General features: G+C 52.2%; 3 protein-coding genes across 3 annotated transcripts; 1 reads left to right on the top strand and 2 right to left on the bottom strand.

Moving 5' to 3' along the window:
• Window positions 1-410: 410 nt before the first annotated feature.
• Window positions 411-3,134, top strand: TGME49_250100 (hypothetical protein; the record flags this gene model as incomplete). Its single annotated transcript, XM_018780924.1, has 4 exons — window positions 411-1,122; window positions 1,644-1,802; window positions 2,253-2,483; window positions 3,054-3,134. Exons 1-4 carry the CDS (start codon window positions 1,102-1,104, stop codon window positions 3,132-3,134), a joined length of 492 nt encoding a protein of 163 aa, XP_018635062.1. The 5' UTR covers window positions 411-1,101.
• A 2,273-nt stretch (window positions 3,135-5,407) lies between these two features.
• On the bottom strand, window positions 5,408-12,560 carry TGME49_250090 (hypothetical protein). The gene is made up of 6 exons (XM_018780923.1): window positions 10,945-12,560; window positions 9,825-10,272; window positions 9,024-9,085; window positions 8,309-8,392; window positions 7,708-7,927; window positions 5,408-6,919 (listed from the first exon to the last, which is right to left on the bottom strand). Exons 1-6 carry the CDS (start codon window positions 11,851-11,853, stop codon window positions 6,186-6,188), a joined length of 2,457 nt encoding a protein of 818 aa, XP_018635061.1. The 5' UTR covers window positions 11,854-12,560; the 3' UTR covers window positions 5,408-6,185.
• A 567-nt stretch (window positions 12,561-13,127) lies between these two features.
• On the bottom strand, window positions 13,128-13,688 carry TGME49_250080 (hypothetical protein; the record flags this gene model as incomplete). Its single annotated transcript, XM_018780922.1, has 1 exon — window positions 13,128-13,688. One exon carries the CDS (start codon window positions 13,686-13,688, stop codon window positions 13,128-13,130), a length of 561 nt encoding a protein of 186 aa, XP_018635060.1.
• Between the last annotated feature and the right edge of the window lie 4,067 nt (window positions 13,689-17,755).

Genomic DNA, 17,755 nt, shown 5'->3' with positions numbered 1-17,755 from the left:
GTCGTCCGCCACAAGCAAGACGACGCACCAGATAAGAACTGCCACCCTACTCTGCTATGCCGCTTAATAACGAACGAAACACAATCGCTACCCGCAGAACACTATGAACGACGGCGGGTACGCTTTCCTCGACCGCATGTAATGTTCTACATTCTAGCCGGTCGTTTCTGGCAAGTGACGTCCTGCTGAAGAATCTGACACCCGCGTCATTTACCAAAGTAGCAAATGTTTCTTGACAGCATTTGGAATTTGCCACTGCTGCGACATGATCATGCAATCGCCGATTTTTGCGACGAGGAGATGGGGCGCGACGGCGTCGCTGAGCACCATTGCAGGTGACGGGCATTGCAGATGGCACAATGACAGTGTGCTCTTGACTTCCCAGTGTGTCACCCGTACCAAGGGATTTTACACTGCTCGAACCGTGGATGTTCCGATTTCCAATGGAAGCATGGATGATGGCAACGGTCTACGGACTTCAATATGAGGATCGCGATGACCCGCCGGGGAAGTCCTCGTCTAACATGTAACCGATGGCCCCTGCAAGGAGGAACAAGGTCTGTTAGCAGATAAAAGGGAAGACTCCAGCCAGACACGAGAATCAGGTGACCCTACAACAGTTTTTTACATTCCCTATATTTATTCCGTCGTGAAGAATGCGAGACGGCTATTCCGCTGAAGCCACAGATACACTGTTGCAGGGTATCGTAGGCAACACGTGTTTGCGTTCATGAGAGGTGACGACTGCAGAGGTGATCACTATCCTCTCTCTCGCAGGACGCTGTACCTAGTGGCGTAAATTGGTTGATGCGAAATTGGCTACTTCAAGGTGTGAAGTGTAAAGGGATCGTAGAGGTCACAACAAAAACATGTAGGAGTGTCCAAAAGAGGACGCACGCCACAGTATCTGTATCATCCCTCGTCTCCCACCAGAAAACGACGCTGGCACACCTACACCTCGGTGCCATTCCCCTCAGCTTCAGTACAGATAAAGATCGTCTTCTTTTTAGCCATTTGGACGGCAATGCACGGTAACATGTGAAACTTGTGTCTTCTGTAGAAGCGCCACAAACGAGTTCTTGGTAGACAAGTTCATCACCAATGTACTACCAATTTTTGCAGGTGTGCGGCTTTCGGTGTCAGCGGTTATGTGAACGGTGTTCAATTGCTTGGGTAACATGTTCAAAGATTCCGGTAACCCGAAACCGTAGCGTTCGAACGTACTCGTACACCCAAGCGCGCCATGTGCTGGCAAATGAGGATGCAAGCATCCGCGATGTAGATGGTTGACTCGTAAAGCAAACGATAATGGCACTGACTTCTGCATGCTCGATGGATCAGGAAGACACTCTGCTGGGAGATACACGAAACAGTCTACCTCGCACGTGGTTTTGGATACCGTACGTAAGCAGCCGCCACTATGAACGCTAGAGAGACGCAAGGGCTGTGATGAATCCAACTATCGCAGCACCGTATGCACTGCTGAGCGGCAATCCCCACAAATACATTGGATGCTCGGGATCATGCAGAAAACTCATATCCGGCCACTGCATCAAGTTGCAGCCAGCATGCAGAACTACGGCAGCAAACAATGCGGGTCTTCGCCAAACAATCGAGGTTGTGTGTTCTGAAACAATGTTGAGGTCCTCTGCAGGCGAAATTGGAGGAACGACACACGAACCTGCAACAGTAGCATCCCGGGGGCTTATGGGATTACCAGCGCGCCACTGATGGTACACTCCCATGTGGAGATGTACTGGTACAGGGCGACTTGGTGGAAAATTGACACTGGATATATGCAGGTAGGTGCAGGCCCACGAGAAAACGAATGTCAAAAGCAACTGCTGCTGAGCCCGTGATAGTGTCTCACGGACAACTTGGATAGAGTGGTCTGCACATTTTCGAAAATGCGCAAGCACGCGAGCAACAGCACATCGAAAACATCTGACAGCATTTCCGTCGTCGTCGGTCGTTTTCACGTCCTTCCATCTCTGGACTGTACGTTTCCACCAAAAGAGTTTCACCTGTGTTTCTGTCGAGGTTTTCACCTTTATCAGCTCCCCGGAGCGTACACGCCGGCTTTGCGAACCTCGGAATTCATAGTGTACGCAGCCATCTTCCACACGGTTGCGTTTTTCGGTCTCTGCCTTCACGTATGGGACATCACAAGACCGTCGGTTTCCAGAGGGTGCATCATATGATGAACCGTGCCTTGACACCGTCTGGTTTCTTTGCGATTTGTGCATTCTAAGCGTGATATTCTCATCGCCATGTTCAAGCTTCTCTGCCAGCACTGCAACCAAGAACGGATGGATGTGTGCGAATGCGAACAAAATCGACACGATAGTGCACGTGAGGGTGCGGCCAAAGTGGCAGAAAAGGAGAGCCACCAACACTCCACGAAAGAGGAATTCTTCGACGATAGGTGCCACAACACACGCGCGAGCGAACGGCCAAAATTCGTCCCGCACGCAGTTCGTAAGGTACTCCAACCGCCGTAAAAGTACTACCATTCTTGTTGCCTGCTCCCACGTGTGTGTCTGACGACTACGTCCCAACTGCGTAGGTTGTTCATCAAGTTTCTTTTTGTGTACTTGGAGGGAACCAACAGTTGCAATGTCACTGTCGACAGACGCCAGTCCTTCTACGAGCGAGGGAGCTGTAAACCCTAGCTCCCCTCTCCCGGCCCGCAACAGCTTCTGTCTGAGTCTCTCTGCCTTGTCAGCAGCCATCTCTTTCCCTTTCTCGCGAAACACGAGGTGCGCACTTGAGACCGCTTTCGTCTTTGCACCCTGCTCGCACGAAGTGTTGCCACCACAGCTGTCCACGTCCCCAAGAAAGATATTTTGACGTGAGCCTATGCAGCTAGACGAACAGACACTGGCAACACGGAGAGTCAGGGAGCATGCATATTTTAAAACGCTACAAATATGAGGGAGACAGCGCACGACGACGGAAGGGCCATATAGAACTGAAAGCAGCCTCACACTAACGAGACTGGGGGGAAGCAACGTCGTCCTGTTCACTGCCTGTGGTATGCCGAACGCATAAAGAAGAAAGACGAGTATTTCGGCTGGAGCGCATCTTCTCGGCTGCGTCGCATGCACATCCCCGGAGGTGCACATTCTTCCTAAACGCCGGCCACAGTCTCCCTCTCCAGCACATCCGTGTTCCGTGGAGGACCACGGGGCGCCGGGGATTGCAGAGGTCCGATTCCCCTCCACTATTTCTTTGACCCCGGCGAGACAACAAGGTGCACCTACAGGGCAGACGAATACAAAGGCAAGCACAAGCAGTCCGACAACGACGACGGAATGTACAACCAACGCTACACTGCGCGACACAAGGGTGCTCACGCTGCAGAAGTCGACCTCCGAGAAGCTCTGGAGAAGGTACCTCCAGTAACCGCCCGAGTGGCCGATGATGCCGCAAGTTAGTTCAGCAGTGGAGACGTGAGACGCCGTCCTTCTCTTTCCACAGAGATCGATAAAACTGCCGGTCTCACGTTCAGGGGGCGCATCCCTTCCGCACCTTCCGGGTACCCGATCTGCCCCTGGAATCCGTGCATCCTGTCGACCGTCTGCGACAATCCGAGGCACAGAAGAGTAGGATGCTCGGGTTTTCCCCTCGTCCGCAATGTCATTCGTTGCGGGTGCTAGAGCGACAACTGGAATCTCCGCAGAGGTGGGAAACACGAACACGCACGGAGGCCAGGCCTCCTCGTTTCTTTCATTTGTAGAGCAAGAACGGGGAGAACGACCAGCGGATATTCCATCAGGATACACAGGACCGCCGGCTGTACTCCGTACGGTTGGATCGACACTGCTCCACACGCAGACACTGGGAGACCAGGAGTGCCTTTCCATGACATGCTTGTCGCCGTCACGCGTTTCTGACCGTGACGTTCGCCTCATGCCGCACCGTGGAAGCACACTGACATCGAAAGAAGCATCAAGTGGCTTTTGTTTTTCAAACGCTTCGTGGCCCCGCGGTACCGACCTATCTGTTGCACTGGCGGTTTCTGCACATGAGCGAGCGCGGAAGCGAGAGTGACGTTGGTCTGATTCCAGATGATACGACGAAAATTCCCTTTGTCTCTTGTCAGCAACTTCTTCACACGAACTTCGGAATGGTTCGGTCTTCCGACCTACGAGAGTTTGTACCGATTCTCGACGCCTGTTGCCGATCGAGAATGCAGATCGAGTCGACACATATTCGCAGAAGTATCTAAAGGTACAAAGCACAATCTGAGGTGCGTATACAGTGGTCACGTAGCTACAAGTGAAAAACACGCAGAGACAGACGGCCAGCCAGGAGGGGATGACACAAAAGCATCCCCAGACAAGAGCCCCCACTTCAGGAGGCTCCGTCCCGCCGGCAACCTCCATCGAAATCCCTGTCGCATTTGCACAGTACGAAGAGGGGTGGACGGAAAGAAAGATGCACAGCCCTCCATCGTTTTTTGGCAGTTACGCATATAATCAAATGTCACAGGAAATTCTGCGCCGCGGACATAACACCAAAACTCCCAAGGCTATGTAAAAGGCGTGCGACTGTGCATGCACGTGCCCAGCGACCGCCGCGGTCCGCACATGAAGGATTTTGGAAGCAGAACGTACTCGTTTGTGAACATGGATCAGTTCCGTTAAAAGCATCCAGGCGTGTGTAATGACACAGAATGAAAATATATCCCTGATGTTTCACCCTGCAGATGTAAGTCGTACATTTGGGCGGATTTGGAAGCGGCCGCTGACGTAGCCTCTCCAATCTCAAATCCTAGGCTCTGTGACAAGGAAGCGCTTATTATTTCTGCAGCGAACACAGAAACGCTGACAAATAACGTTGTCCTGCCTCTTCTGCAGTATGTCAGGATTCTTCTGGGGCCTAGTCGTACAGCTCCGGCAGGTCCCTCCATCCTGTGTGCGATGTTGCTCGTCGCAGCACAAGCAGGAACTGGCAGCAGTCCACGCGCTGAGCATTGACAAAGCAACTGGTGATTTGTCTTCATTTTCCTTTGCCTTCGACGTCGACGATGTAAGCTCGTTTGTTCCACATTAGACCAGCTGCCACTGTCTCCCTTGCGACTGTACTGCATGCGTATAACCCTAAATGACCTCACACGTTACGAACGCTCAACGTGTTTTGACTGCAACAAGGGCGCAGTGCAAAGGGAAATACGACTATGTGTGTTTGTCTTTCGTATATTACGCCTAGAACATAACCGCTATGGAATCTCCTTAATGTGGCACAATATTGAAATCCAACACTTTTAGCCGTCTTGAGCAGTTCGATGGAGTGACGGTGTCCAGCAATCACGGCCGAACACAGCTTGCGACACTGAGGAAACCACCTGTGAACTCCACAACGATGAAACTGAAAGCACAATCAGTTATCTGCCAGCCTTTTTGCTGAAGTCTTCGAGGGGCACCCGGTCGCGGATCAGTCGCTCAACAGAGACCCGCAGCGATCTCAAGGTAAGCGGCGTGCTTGTCAGTGTTAAAAATAGCGAGTCTTGCGAAGCAGGAATTTGAAACGCATAGCTGGACAAGAAGTGGAAGCAGGACTAGCGGACCGGAGTCACAGTGCAGGAAATGAGTGTATAGTCACCTCTAATCACACACGGGTCATCTTTTCCCGGCGTTTCAAAGTAAAATGATACCGCAGATGCCTGGCAGCTACTGTAGATTCATCTAAGTGTGCCAGAGTCGAAGGCGCGAGCATCATTGCGCTGATGTTTCTAGGAACCATCTTCTTTCGCGAAGCAAGTAATGATCTTGAGTGTCTGCGCCGTGTCTCGCAGCCTGATGCATATGGGCCGGCCTGTTTCGTGCAGCAGCCAGCGCCTTACAACACAAAACAGACCTCACGAGGAGCCCACTGCAGACAGTTGGTGCCCGTATCACGCGTTCACTCGGAATGCACTAAACTAAAGTCCGCAACCTTCTCTTTTGTTAGTCAACTTGGAAGTAGCAACATTCCCCACACCACTCCATTGAGAGGTCACGGAACCGAAGTTGCCGGCCATGCAACAACTGCCTCGAGTAATCTGCAGGATGTGACTGCTACTCGAAAAGGTGTCCATTCTCTTCGCCTGCCGGATCGTGGTGCCAGCACAGCTGGTTCTTTTCGCAGTGGTACCCATTTACAGTGTGAAACACTGATCCCCATTTTATAAACGCCACAATTCACCGTTTTCTCCTTCCTAAAGTCGCTTTGTGGCGGGGAGGCAAATACGGATTGATCGGACTGGTTCCGCAGACTTTCCTCACGGTGTTTGCCTCACACGCGTCTGTCTTCCCCTCGTGCGGTCCGACACTCGGCGCTAAATCAGCCGTGTTACGGTCCTTCGATCGCGGACTCTCGTCTCCGCCCACCTCGTGGAGTCCTCTGTGAGCTCTTGCTGCCTGCAGCTTGGCATTCGCTGCAGCTACTCCGGCCGCGACCACTTCAAGACTGGCTTGTCCCTCGCTTCTGCCACTTCCATCGGTCGCCTGTCTCCACGTCTCCTCTCGCGGAAACCCCGCCTCAGCCGGCGCCTCGAAAACTGACTCCTCCTCTCTCCAGGTCCGCGTGGACGCCCCGCGTTCCGCACTCTCCAGTTCTCGATCACCTCCCAATACCCGACGCCCCTTTTGCCACTCTTCGTCTGCGACGTTCACCGCCGAAACCGCATCCTGGGTGCCATCTCGACTCGCGCCGTCCGGTGTCTGTACGCCCGAGATTCGCGAGCCTCCCGCCGCCCTCCAGCCACTCCGCTCTACGGCGCTTATGACATCGGTTTGCTGCGGCGGAACGCGCGGCTGGCCGGGCGCCAGAAAACGCCCGCGGGCGGATTGGTACTGCGCATCGAGGTGTCTTTCAATCGCTTGAGTGAGTTCGATCTCTTGCCGACTCTTCAACACCTGCAGCAGCTCCCGCCCTGGGAAATAGAGCATCCGGGCATAAAGCGAATTAAAGGAGATAGGGATTCGCGATCGCTTCCTCTCACTGCAGGCTGCAAGCGACAATTCGGGGTTCCGTCGCCTTTAGCGACCTAACTGTCTGCGAAGGGCTGGCGGCAAATGCTGCACCTAAAATTCGCATCCTCTATTGGCATTTAACCGCTAAGATACACTCAGTCAAAGTCTACATGTCCATTGCAGGTTTGGACTACTCAGAAGCGAGAATGATCAGGACCATCGTTCTTGCAATAGTCATCTCTGAGGCAGGACTATTTACAAGATTCTTCTGAATGCAGCTCCCTGCCTCGGCTCTAGGATCCCGCACCCGCGCTCACAGGCACTGACACGCATGAAGCACCGGAGATTCGGGAGGGCCCCCATCGATGAGACTGTAGAGCCTGGCCGCGTGCAGAAGCCCCCTCGTGACGCAACAAAAACGAAAAAACGGCTCAGGGATTCGGTTGCGATCGCCATACGCATCTGCCAATCCAGGTCGACGACACCTATTCCTTTTAGGCACATTACGTTGAGTACAAACCGCCTTCAGAGACACAGATACCTGCAGGCCCTGGCGGCGAAGGGCCGCGACACGGAGACGCACGGAGACACACACTAAGCCTTTTTCTGCTTAAAGGAGCGGCCAGTGGTGCCTTTCACTCGCTGGCACACCGTCGTTGTCACTTTACCGGAGACCCACGGCGAGCTGGCGCTCGTCCTCTGCCTCCCTGCCTTGCCGAGTTCGGCTTCCGTTCCCAGTTCCACTCACGCGTGCGCACGTCGGGAGCCTCCGCTGCAGCCTGTCGAAGAGCGGCCACGCGGCCTGATGGCACTCGAAGGGTGTCCGCAAGCTTCATGAGGTGAGGCGGCACCGGGGACACTCGCGCCTTGACCTGCGCCGCTCCGCAGTCTTTGAGGAACTGCTTGCCAGACTCAGCTGTAAGGACACTCCGGAGTCGTTCTCGGAGGCGCATCGCCTCTACAGTTCGCTGATCAAGAGGCAGACAACCGACACGAAGGGCGAAACGCTGGGGTCCTCCGCCTCCTGCGGAATGCAGCGGCGCATGCATCTATTGGCTCTGAAAAAAAGGCAGGTAGTTCGCGAGAGCCCCTACGTGCTTCCCTTCAAGATGCCCAAATACCGCGACCCCACCATACACACACCGAACGGTCGTACCCGCCCTCACAGACACTAGAGAAGACTCACTCGTCCTCGCCTTTATCAATGCTTTCTACGGAGGTGAGCCAGTGGTTCGGCGCGACCCTTTCTTTGGCGGTTCCTAAGTTGTTTTCACATGCCTGAACTTGACTTCGTCTCTGACGCCAACCACATCTGCGTCTCTACCCGCTGGAAACAACCTGGAATTCACCTGTGCATGCACGGCGACGAGCCACGCGTCGGCCATCGTCAGGGCGGCTTCTTCGCGGCGAAGGCGGCTGGGAAACGAGGGAACCTGCAGACCGGGACGTCAAAAGTAAATGATGGTGACAAATAAAATAGTTTCACTCTACACATTAAATCTACAGGTGAAGACGCTTTTTCGCCATTTTCACAAGGAAAACACTCAAACGAGGCAATCATCTCCTGGCGCCAGCGGGTCGCCGATGATGCCAAGAAATGCAAGCAACAATCGCAAGATGCTTCACCAGGCGGGTCACACGAACCGCGTTGGTGTGCATGTACGCCGGGTATTCCGTCTGTGTCTGACACGCTGTCGGGACAGACCGCGAAAAACAATCCATTGCGAGAGACTGCGTGGCTGCCCGTGGAAGGGCTCTCGCGAGAATCTGTAGAGGCCAGAAGCCTAGACTTTGTTCGACGGACTCGATGCTGCGAGGACGACGAATGCGTTCAGAATGGGATAACTCGAGTCGAAACAACAGACAGTGTATCACCCACGTAACACTGAATAGGACTGCAGTTATCAGACACAGACAACCCCGTTCTCACAGGAGGCAACAGGAATCCATATCTTGCACCGAGAACGACGCAACGCTGAGAGAAACTCTCTAACTGTCTGAGAAATAAACGATGTGCACGTCCACCGGAGCTGCCACAGACCACACAGGCGGCAAAAGTCTAACCTGCTCTGACAACCAGGAGAGCGTCTCCTGTCTTGAACCAAGAGGAATGCCAGCAACGCGGGCTGCAAGCACCACGAAAACGAATCCAACCGACTGGACTAAGACCAGAGAAAACCGCTGCCATTGGTCGGATGTACGCATACCTCAACGCATACCTATTCACCTCGACGCTCTCCCGGAAGACTGTGTTCAACAATGTTCCCCCTGTCACATTCGTGGACATGCCCCGGATGAAACAAATTCACGTGATAAAAAAAACCGCTTCCACTGTGAACCCTCGAAGAATGTCCGGTGACACTCTACACTTGAATGTGCCTAAGCGTTCTTTCGAAAGCAGCAGGGAAATCGAACAGACTCCCCCCTACATGTGTACTTGTCCCTCTGAGTGAGCTGTCGCCCTTGGCCCGTCAAACGCGCGTTGTCCACAGTGGCCAATGCATACTTCATGCACGAATAGACGACTGAGAAGCCACACCATGACTTGTGACTACCCCATTCTAGGCAGATACTGTTTCTATAGAGATGACGTCCGGGATCTAGAGGATGCGAAGCTCCAATAGAATAAACAGAGACGCTCCAGTTCGTAGGCCAAGGACTACAACTGAACTGCGCGTGGAGAGGCGCAGGTTGGTGTGGTAGCCGCCACTGACGTCGTCCTGGGAGATCGCGAGAACGCCTTACGGAATTCGTCGTATTTTCTGCTTTTCTAATGAGCGACACACGTCTACGTGTCGACGCTATCACAGCCTTTCACTCCTAACAAGTCGCCACCTATACCCGGAAACCGTCTGCGCAACGTACCGAGAGCGGCTCGCGCTTGTTTCGGCTCGACTGGCACGACAGTGGAGACAGAGAAAATCTTCAAAAGATCCGCAGAAATCGCCCCCTTCAACTGCTGCAAGGCGGCCGCCCGTGTCGCTTCTCGGAAGCTCTGGGGGACCCGCAAGGCCTCCTCGATCCCGACGATCCAGAAGCATCGCTTCTGTGGATTTGTCCCCTTGCTTGCGATCGGCCTTCCTTCCTCAGCAGCTCCTGCCATCTCGTCTCTCTCTCGCCAGCTCGGAGGCTGATGAGAACGATGACGCGCAGCAGTCTCTTCAGGCTCGCCCTCACACGAAAGGAGACGATGCTGCTGGTCGCGCAGCGCCAAGAGAACTCCAGCGACCTCCGCCGCCTGGTCAGGCAAACTCTGTGGGACTCCAGCTGGATCGATGAAGCCTACCTTCAAGGGCAACCAAGAGTTCTTGGGCTGCACAGGATACGGGAACGAAAAGAAAGACTGGAAGCCGTGCGACACTTGAAACGAGACACGCATCTCTACATGATGAGATCCATGGAGAGATGTGTTGTTTGTTGACAACTGGAGTCTCGGATGTGTGGATATCGAATTCCGAAGACACAAACATGTGAACAGAGATTTCAAATGAAGACATGCAAACCGTGAGTTTTTCGCTCTCTACCTCTACAGATACACACATACGTATGTATATGTATACAGATAGATGAATTAGACAGACATACAGAAACAGATAGATACATGGATAGATGCATATGTTCGATAGACAGAGATAGATAGTTGGATAGATTGATAGGTGGAGAGGAAGGTTCATGGATAGATAGATACATAAAGATAGGTATACACAGATAGATAGAGAGATTAGACAGACAGAGACAGACAGATAGTTCGATATATATATATATAAGGATAGATAGATAGTCAAAGCAGATGCGGATGAATATTCTCGTTCATCTGTGCCTCTTGCGACACGTTTGCCTAGAGAGAAATTCCGGTAGGCTGGTGATGCTCATGAACAGATAATCGCGCAAGCGAAAACAAATTTCCACGAGATAGTGTCTATTTGTCCAGAGGGAAGAGCTCCGTGGCTTCTGCCGGTCTGAAGAACTACTTTTTCTCCCTCACTTGAATGAGAGCATAGCCAATAACATCGCGGTGTACAGACACCCCGAGGCAGAGCGTGGGGATCCGAGGTTTCGGCGACTCCTGGTAGCTCAGCGACCCAGACGCTCTCCCGTCTTCTCTCCCATTGTCCGCCCCATTCGCGCGGCTTGTGCAGGCAAGCGAGAAGCTGCGAGATTTCGCCTGGCCTGGAAGGAGCTTGTATGCATTGGGAAACAGCAGCAAGGCAGGTGCCCTGCTGTATATACACCCTGACTCCCCTAGAGAACCGGAGTGCGCAGTCTTGCAGAAGACAGAGAGAGAGGCTGAGACCCACCGCCGCGAACCGTGTCGGCTTATAGACGAGGAAGCACGAGTCCAACACAGTCGCCCCAGGGCAGGGAAAGATTCGGAAGAGCGAAACACAGAAGAAATAGGAGACACAGAAAGAGACGCAGAGGTGTGACACGATCGAGAAGAGTGAAACCTCCGCGAGAAACGGCGAGACACCGCAAAAAGCGAAGCTGTGTGTGAAGAGAAAGGAGAGAGCGCTCTGTGAGCATTAACCGAAAATGCCGCCAACAAAGAAGGTGTCCACCTGGCGACCGACGAAGACTCAGCGTGACTGGAACCGGCATGAAGCGGCGCTTCTCCGGGAGGTCCAAGAGAGGCAGATTCGCGCGAAGCAGCAGAATAGCACGAGCGAGAAGTCGATGAAGAGAGGCGACCGAGATCAGACAGTTTAACGGGAACGCCTACAGCAGAGCAGCGGCGTGGAGCGGTGGGTCGACACCGAAGAATTACGTGTGTCACTGCAGCATCACCAGCCGAAGACGAAGAAGAGAGCCCAACTTCGAAAGGACGAAACTGCTTAGAGAAAAATGAAGAGGTCACGCTGCGCCTGTCTCCGAAGAAACAGCTGCGGGTCGCCATCTTGGGGATGACACAGGTGTCGCGAGACTCCCTCAAAGCTCTCTTCCTATCATCAGCGTCTTCCTCCGTGCATGTTTTTGTGTCCGCGTTTCCTCTTTGTGGCGTCGAGTGTTCTCGCGTTACTTTCGTCTGCAATGCCGCGAAGGCCTCTTCTCAGGAGGATGTAGCACTTTACACGCAGCTAAAAGTTCCCCTGGTCGTGATGCAGAGAATTCAGAGACACCTTCGGCTTTTCTCCACTTCGCGTCTCTCGGCAGCAGTGCTTCTCGTGGTTTTCCTTCGCATTACCCTGCGTTCGCGTTCGTCGCGGCTGCTTTCCTCCTGCAGCCAGCGCCTTTTCCCCCGCGGACCTTCCAGTCTTGACGGGTCCCCGGTCGGGTGACGCGCAAACCCGCAAGAGCGACGCTGAAACGCGCAACAGGCTTTCAGAGGAACAGAACCTCTGAGAAAGTCTGGAAAAAGAGAGACATTGTTTGTCGCAAAGCACTCGAAACGAGGCGCTGAACTCAAAATTGCTCCGGGGCGCCTCGCCGTTCAAGTGTCTCGACACCCAAACCCTCCCTGGGTCTTCCGCGAGTTTCTGTGTCGCGCGCCTCAACCAGAGAGGTCCCTGCAGAGTCACGCGAAAAGCCTGCCTTCTTTGTTCGGCAAAGGCGACATTGAAGCGCCACATCCGGAGGCAAACTCGGTTCTTCGCGCCGCAGAAAAATGACAGAAAAAGTCTCCATGCGGGGGCTGCTGCGACATGCAGCGGCGCTGATGACGCGAAGAACAACAGATGCATGCACGCACACTTTGGAACGAACAAGCCTTTTTTGTGAAATTTAGAACTCGGAATTCCTCGCCGCTCGCTTTGGGTTCGAAGCGACAAGGACTGCAGCAGAGGTTCTGTGGTGTAGTCTTTTCGTTTTCTGCTTTTCCCCGCTTATCTTAGTGGAACGTACGCGTTCCTTCGGCGCGAGAACCGGAGTTCTGCCCTTGCTTTTTCCTGTCGAGGAAGATCCTCTCGTTACACAATCGACCTCCAGTGTCCTCATTTTCCCACTGCACCATATGAGAGTTCAGAATCTCTTTGGTGTGATCTTCTTTCCTTTAGTCTCTGGTCACCTGTGGGCTCTCTGCTTCCATCTCCTCCTTGGTGGTCGTCGTGTCTCTGTTCTTCTCTCTGTAGCTTCTCTTCTCTCTCTCTCTCGCTTCTCTTGTCTCTTTCCTTGTCTCCCTACTTCGCCTTTTTTCGATTTTCCGTCGAGTTCTCCATTTCTGTGTGGTGTTCCTCATGGCGACTGTCGTCCTAGCGGCGCCGCCTCACGCTCGGCGGCACCTCGGTGCTGCGGCCGGGGCTCCACTCGTTGGAGGAGTGAAACTCCTCTCCTTGTCTTTTTTGCTCCAAGACAAGTGCTCTTGCGTTCGCGCCGGAGAAACGCGTCTGCCTCTCTCTCTGTCTCCCCCTTGTCGCTCTTTTCTGCCGTCTCTGGGCTCCCTTCCTCTCTTTCGTTTCTTCTCGTCACTTCCTCGTCCTTGCGCCGCAGCGCCTTCTTCAGTCTCTGCCCGGTCAGTTTCTTTCTCGTTTTCGTCTTCTCCTCTCTCCTCTTCACTCTGTCTCCCGAGTCCCGCCTCTCTCTCTCCCGGCCTTCTGTCGCCTTCGTCTTCTGTTTCCTCCTCGAGTGGCTTGTCTCGGTCTTCCTCTGGACTTCGGACGCCCGTGCTCTCACTTGTCTCCTCCTCTGCCGCACTGAAGTTCCAGACACGGAGATTCTCTGCAAATCCTTACAAACCGAAAAGCAGAGAAGTCTTTCACCCCTATGTACCAGGTACTCCGATACCCACGCACACATATCTGAGAAACTGTGCACATTTCAAACCCAGCTTCACTTCCATATTTATATATATATGTATATATATATATATATATATATATGTACAAATTACATATATTTATGTGTGTATGTATATGGGCAAATGTGTTTGCATATGTGTGTATCTACACTGCGACATCTGCGTATATGCCTATTCCTTTCAAGTCATGAATTTATAAAGGTATGTGGGTTCACGTCTATCTACACATGGGAGCAAAAACATCTTTGTATCTATTCCTGTAGAGAGGCGCATATTTCGTCTATGCATGCTCTGGGGAAAGTTCCGCGATTGGTGTTGAAACGGTGTACGTTCCATCCCGCTGTGTTACAAGACCGTCAATTCATCTTCGTTTCTTTGACGCTCGAATGCGCCAAACCGCGGACTCCTTCTCTTCGCAGTGAAATCCTACCTTTCTTGAGACGGCAGTCTCCTCCACGAGTGGTTTTTTCTCGCTTTTGCTTGCGACTTCGTTCCTCGGTTTCTCTCTTCAGTGTTTCCATGGGCCGGGGAGCTGCGCTCGTCTCTCCGAAGCAGTGCCTCTGGGCAGAGTCTGTTCTCGTTCTCCACTTGCTGAAGAGACACAGCACCACTCCGTGTTTCGCGTTCACTTGCAGCTTCTTTGTTTTTTCGACGGGTGACGCGCTTCACAACGTTCCATGCATGCTTCGTGTGTGAAGTCTGACGCTGAAGAGAATGCGCCCTGGAAAAGACACACGTTGGCGAGTGAGAAATACAGCTTCCGCGAGCGTTCGTCGCTGAAACGTTCTTCCACAGATCCCTGTGTTCTCGTCATTCGCCTTCTTCGCGTGCATGTCGTGATGTTTTTTTCCTTTTTTTCTGTGGCAACTTGGTGTCCTCGCAGCTCCTGAGCACCTGCCGCCTCCTGCGTACACGACTGCCGTTCTAAAGCCTATGCAACAGTTCATTCCGAAGGATTTCTACAGGGACATGGTAAGCGCTTCCTCAGTCCTTTGCCTCTTCTTCCAAGTAGATTTCGTGGAAAACCTAAAATTCGCATGATTGATTGACATTTAACCGCCAATATACACTCGTCCAAGATATACTTATCTCTCGCTTTTTTGTTAAACAAAGGACAGAACTGAATGCACCAGCCGGCCGTGCTCAAGCGGCCAAGAGGTCACGAGACTGCGTCTTTTGTGTCTCTTGGAAAAGCATAAAAAAGCCACCCTGGAAGCTGCGCGGTTCGGCAGTGAGCTCCAGGAGCACTGTGGCCGTCTGCGCCTTCTCTCCCGCGCTTGCCCTGCTGGAACCTTTTCTCTCGCTCTGCGGAGAAACTCCTGAGCGTCTGACTTCCTCGCGTTCTGCTGTTTGGGTTTCCGGAGTGCTCGGTGGCTGCTTGATTGTGCTTGCCGAGGGGGGGTCGTCAGCTTCGTTTCTTATTTTCTCGGTCTCCCGCTTTCTGCCCTCTCGTTTTCTGTCTGTCTCTGCTCGACATCTCTGTCTGTTTTGTGCTCGTTTCTTGAGTGGTCTGCTTCGTATCGTCTTCTCTCTCTCATTTTCGCCTGTCCTCTTGCCCCGGCCGTCTCATCGTGACCTGCGTCGCGCTGTAGGTCTCCGACGTTTGCGCAGAACTGTTTTGTGCATTTCTCGCGTTTCACCCTCCGTTCCGCGACTTGCGCGGTGGTGACTTTTCCACATCCTTTCAGCGCGTAGACAGCCTCCGCGACGGCGTGAGCTTGGGCTCGGATTTTCCGTGGAATGTCACGCACAAGTACCGCTTTTGGAGAAGGAGAAAATACAACGTTCAGCTTGACGATCGATTCATTCGTCTCTCTCCCGTCACTGGCGTCGACTACTACCCTAGGCAAGCTGAAAAAAAACTCAGAAATACGTCTGCACATTTCGACAGACACAGAAAAAATAACCGGAACACGAAACTCATGTACAAGAACGTACAGACGTACACATACTTCTGCCCCTTTCCCCATGTACATTTCCATCTGTCTGAACCGATCTTTCTCTCTCTCTACACAGACATAAACGTATATACATATAGATGCATATCTACTGGTATAAATATATATCCATACATAGGTATACTTATGCATATAGAGATATATGTATATATATATATATATATGTATGTATTGTTATATGTATGTATATTGGATGTATTGGAGTCAGTGTATCTCTTTCCAAATCATTCGTAGACATATATCCAGATGTTTCAAGATCTAGATTTATGAATCCAAAGAGTGATACATATATATATATATATATATATATATGTATGCATGTGTATATGCATAGCCACATGTGCAAACTTAGATAAAACCTTAGAGGTGGATGTATCGATTTTCACTGACACAGTTTTGAGCATGGTATTCTTTCGCTCAGTTTCTTCCTTGGGAGTGGATTCTGGTCAGATTTGTGCTTCGCTTTGCGGTCTTAAACTGCCGTCAAAAGACAACGACGTTCACTCACGCATCGGCCCTCGATGTTCTGCATGGCGCCTATTTTCCGTTTTGAGAGTCAAACGCGTTTCTGAATGTCGGTGCATGCGCTTGGGGGGCTGCACTGATCGTGCACTCGAGGCCGAGAGTCTTCTTTTTTCAGGTTGAACGTCTTTGCTGTCCAGTGGAGAGAAGATGGACAACACCGCATTCGCTGGTTTCGTGCCGCCTATGGGCTGACGCGAGCGATGCGTGCGGCAGAGAACTTCCGGAAAACACTCGAAGCAACTGGTAAGGAAGCAGATTTCGAGCATATCGAATTGGATAGACTCAGTTGCAGAGAGAGGCTCAAGTATCTATACATATATATATATATATATATATACATATTTATATATTCGTCTGCATAGGTGTAAGGGAAGCAATTCAAGGGGGGTTTGGCGCCAGCGAAAGACATATATATATATATATATATAAATGTATATAACGTGAACAGTATATATATCCATATATATATATATATATGCGTGTGAAGAATGGCAGGGAATACGAGAGAGACGAATAGATAAGAGTGGCCGCAACGAAGGTGATATCGAGAGAGGAGCTTAGCAGTGTTAGACAAGACGCCTGAGAAGACTTCTGTTCTCCCTCTTCTGGGAAGAGGTTTTCGTTTTCTCGAGAATTTCGCTGTTTTCCGCTGCAGGACGCGTGGACAACTGGCGGACGGCCAGGCACCTCCGCCAGCAGATGCTTGAGCGCCGGCAGCAGCTGAAACTCCGCAAGAAAAGATTTGCAAAGATTTCCTCTGGACAGTTTTGACCTCTCGATTTGCTTTTTTCTGGAAGTACGTCTCGGTCCTTGTTCTCGTGTCTGCTGGCGTATGTGAACGTGGTTTCGCGCTCCCCCCTGCGGTACCACGCCAGCGGAGTCCAGATTCGTTGAGCGCGGCGGCGACAAAACAGTCGTGAAGGAACCGTTCCATGTCTTTCTGTACAAGCTTCGGCTTTTCCACTTCAGCCGAAGGCGGATCTGCCGAGGAGACGCAACCTCTTCGACAGCCTGCTGTGCGTTGCGCGGTGTCGTCTGAGAGCAGAGCGGGGGTGCCTTCGGAGCTGTCTGTATGGTGTAGGGATTAAGAGAGAAGTCTTCCGACGCTGAAGAAACTAGATCGCCGTCCTCGCGAATCGCTCTGTACTCGTGTCTCAATATTTCACAGTTTTCCAATCTGGTTGGCGTCATTTGTGTGGCTGTCTCTGTGTAGCTCCGGCTTCTAAAAACTCATCCCTGAGCACGTCGATCTGTGCTGCTATCTGCCGCCTCGCGCTGTCTCTCGCACTTCGTTTTCCTCGTTTTCTCTCTTTCTCCGTCCTGTCCTATCTTTGGTTTCCTCAACCTCTCTAGGGAACCCCATCGTACCTCTCGTGGCACTTCTTCTTCTGGTCTCCCCCCGTCTCTCCTCCACCTTCCACGATCTCTCGCTCTCGTCCTTTTTTTTTTGCTTCTTCCTGTGTCTGTCTCTTCCTCTGCCTTACCCTTTCTCTCCCTATCCCCCTGCTCCACCTGTCTCCATCTGCTTCTCCGCTAATGTCTTTCTTTCTCGTCCTATGTTTCTTCTCAATACCCCACGGTGT

The sequence above is a fragment of the Toxoplasma gondii genome, chromosome XII (genome assembly GCF_000006565.2).
Source record: "Toxoplasma gondii ME49 chromosome XII, whole genome shotgun sequence".
Classification (NCBI taxonomy): Eukaryota; Apicomplexa; class Conoidasida; order Eucoccidiorida; family Sarcocystidae; genus Toxoplasma; species Toxoplasma gondii.
The sequence above is the reverse complement of the archived record's forward strand: the minus strand, read 5'-3'. Positions and strand labels throughout refer to the sequence as shown.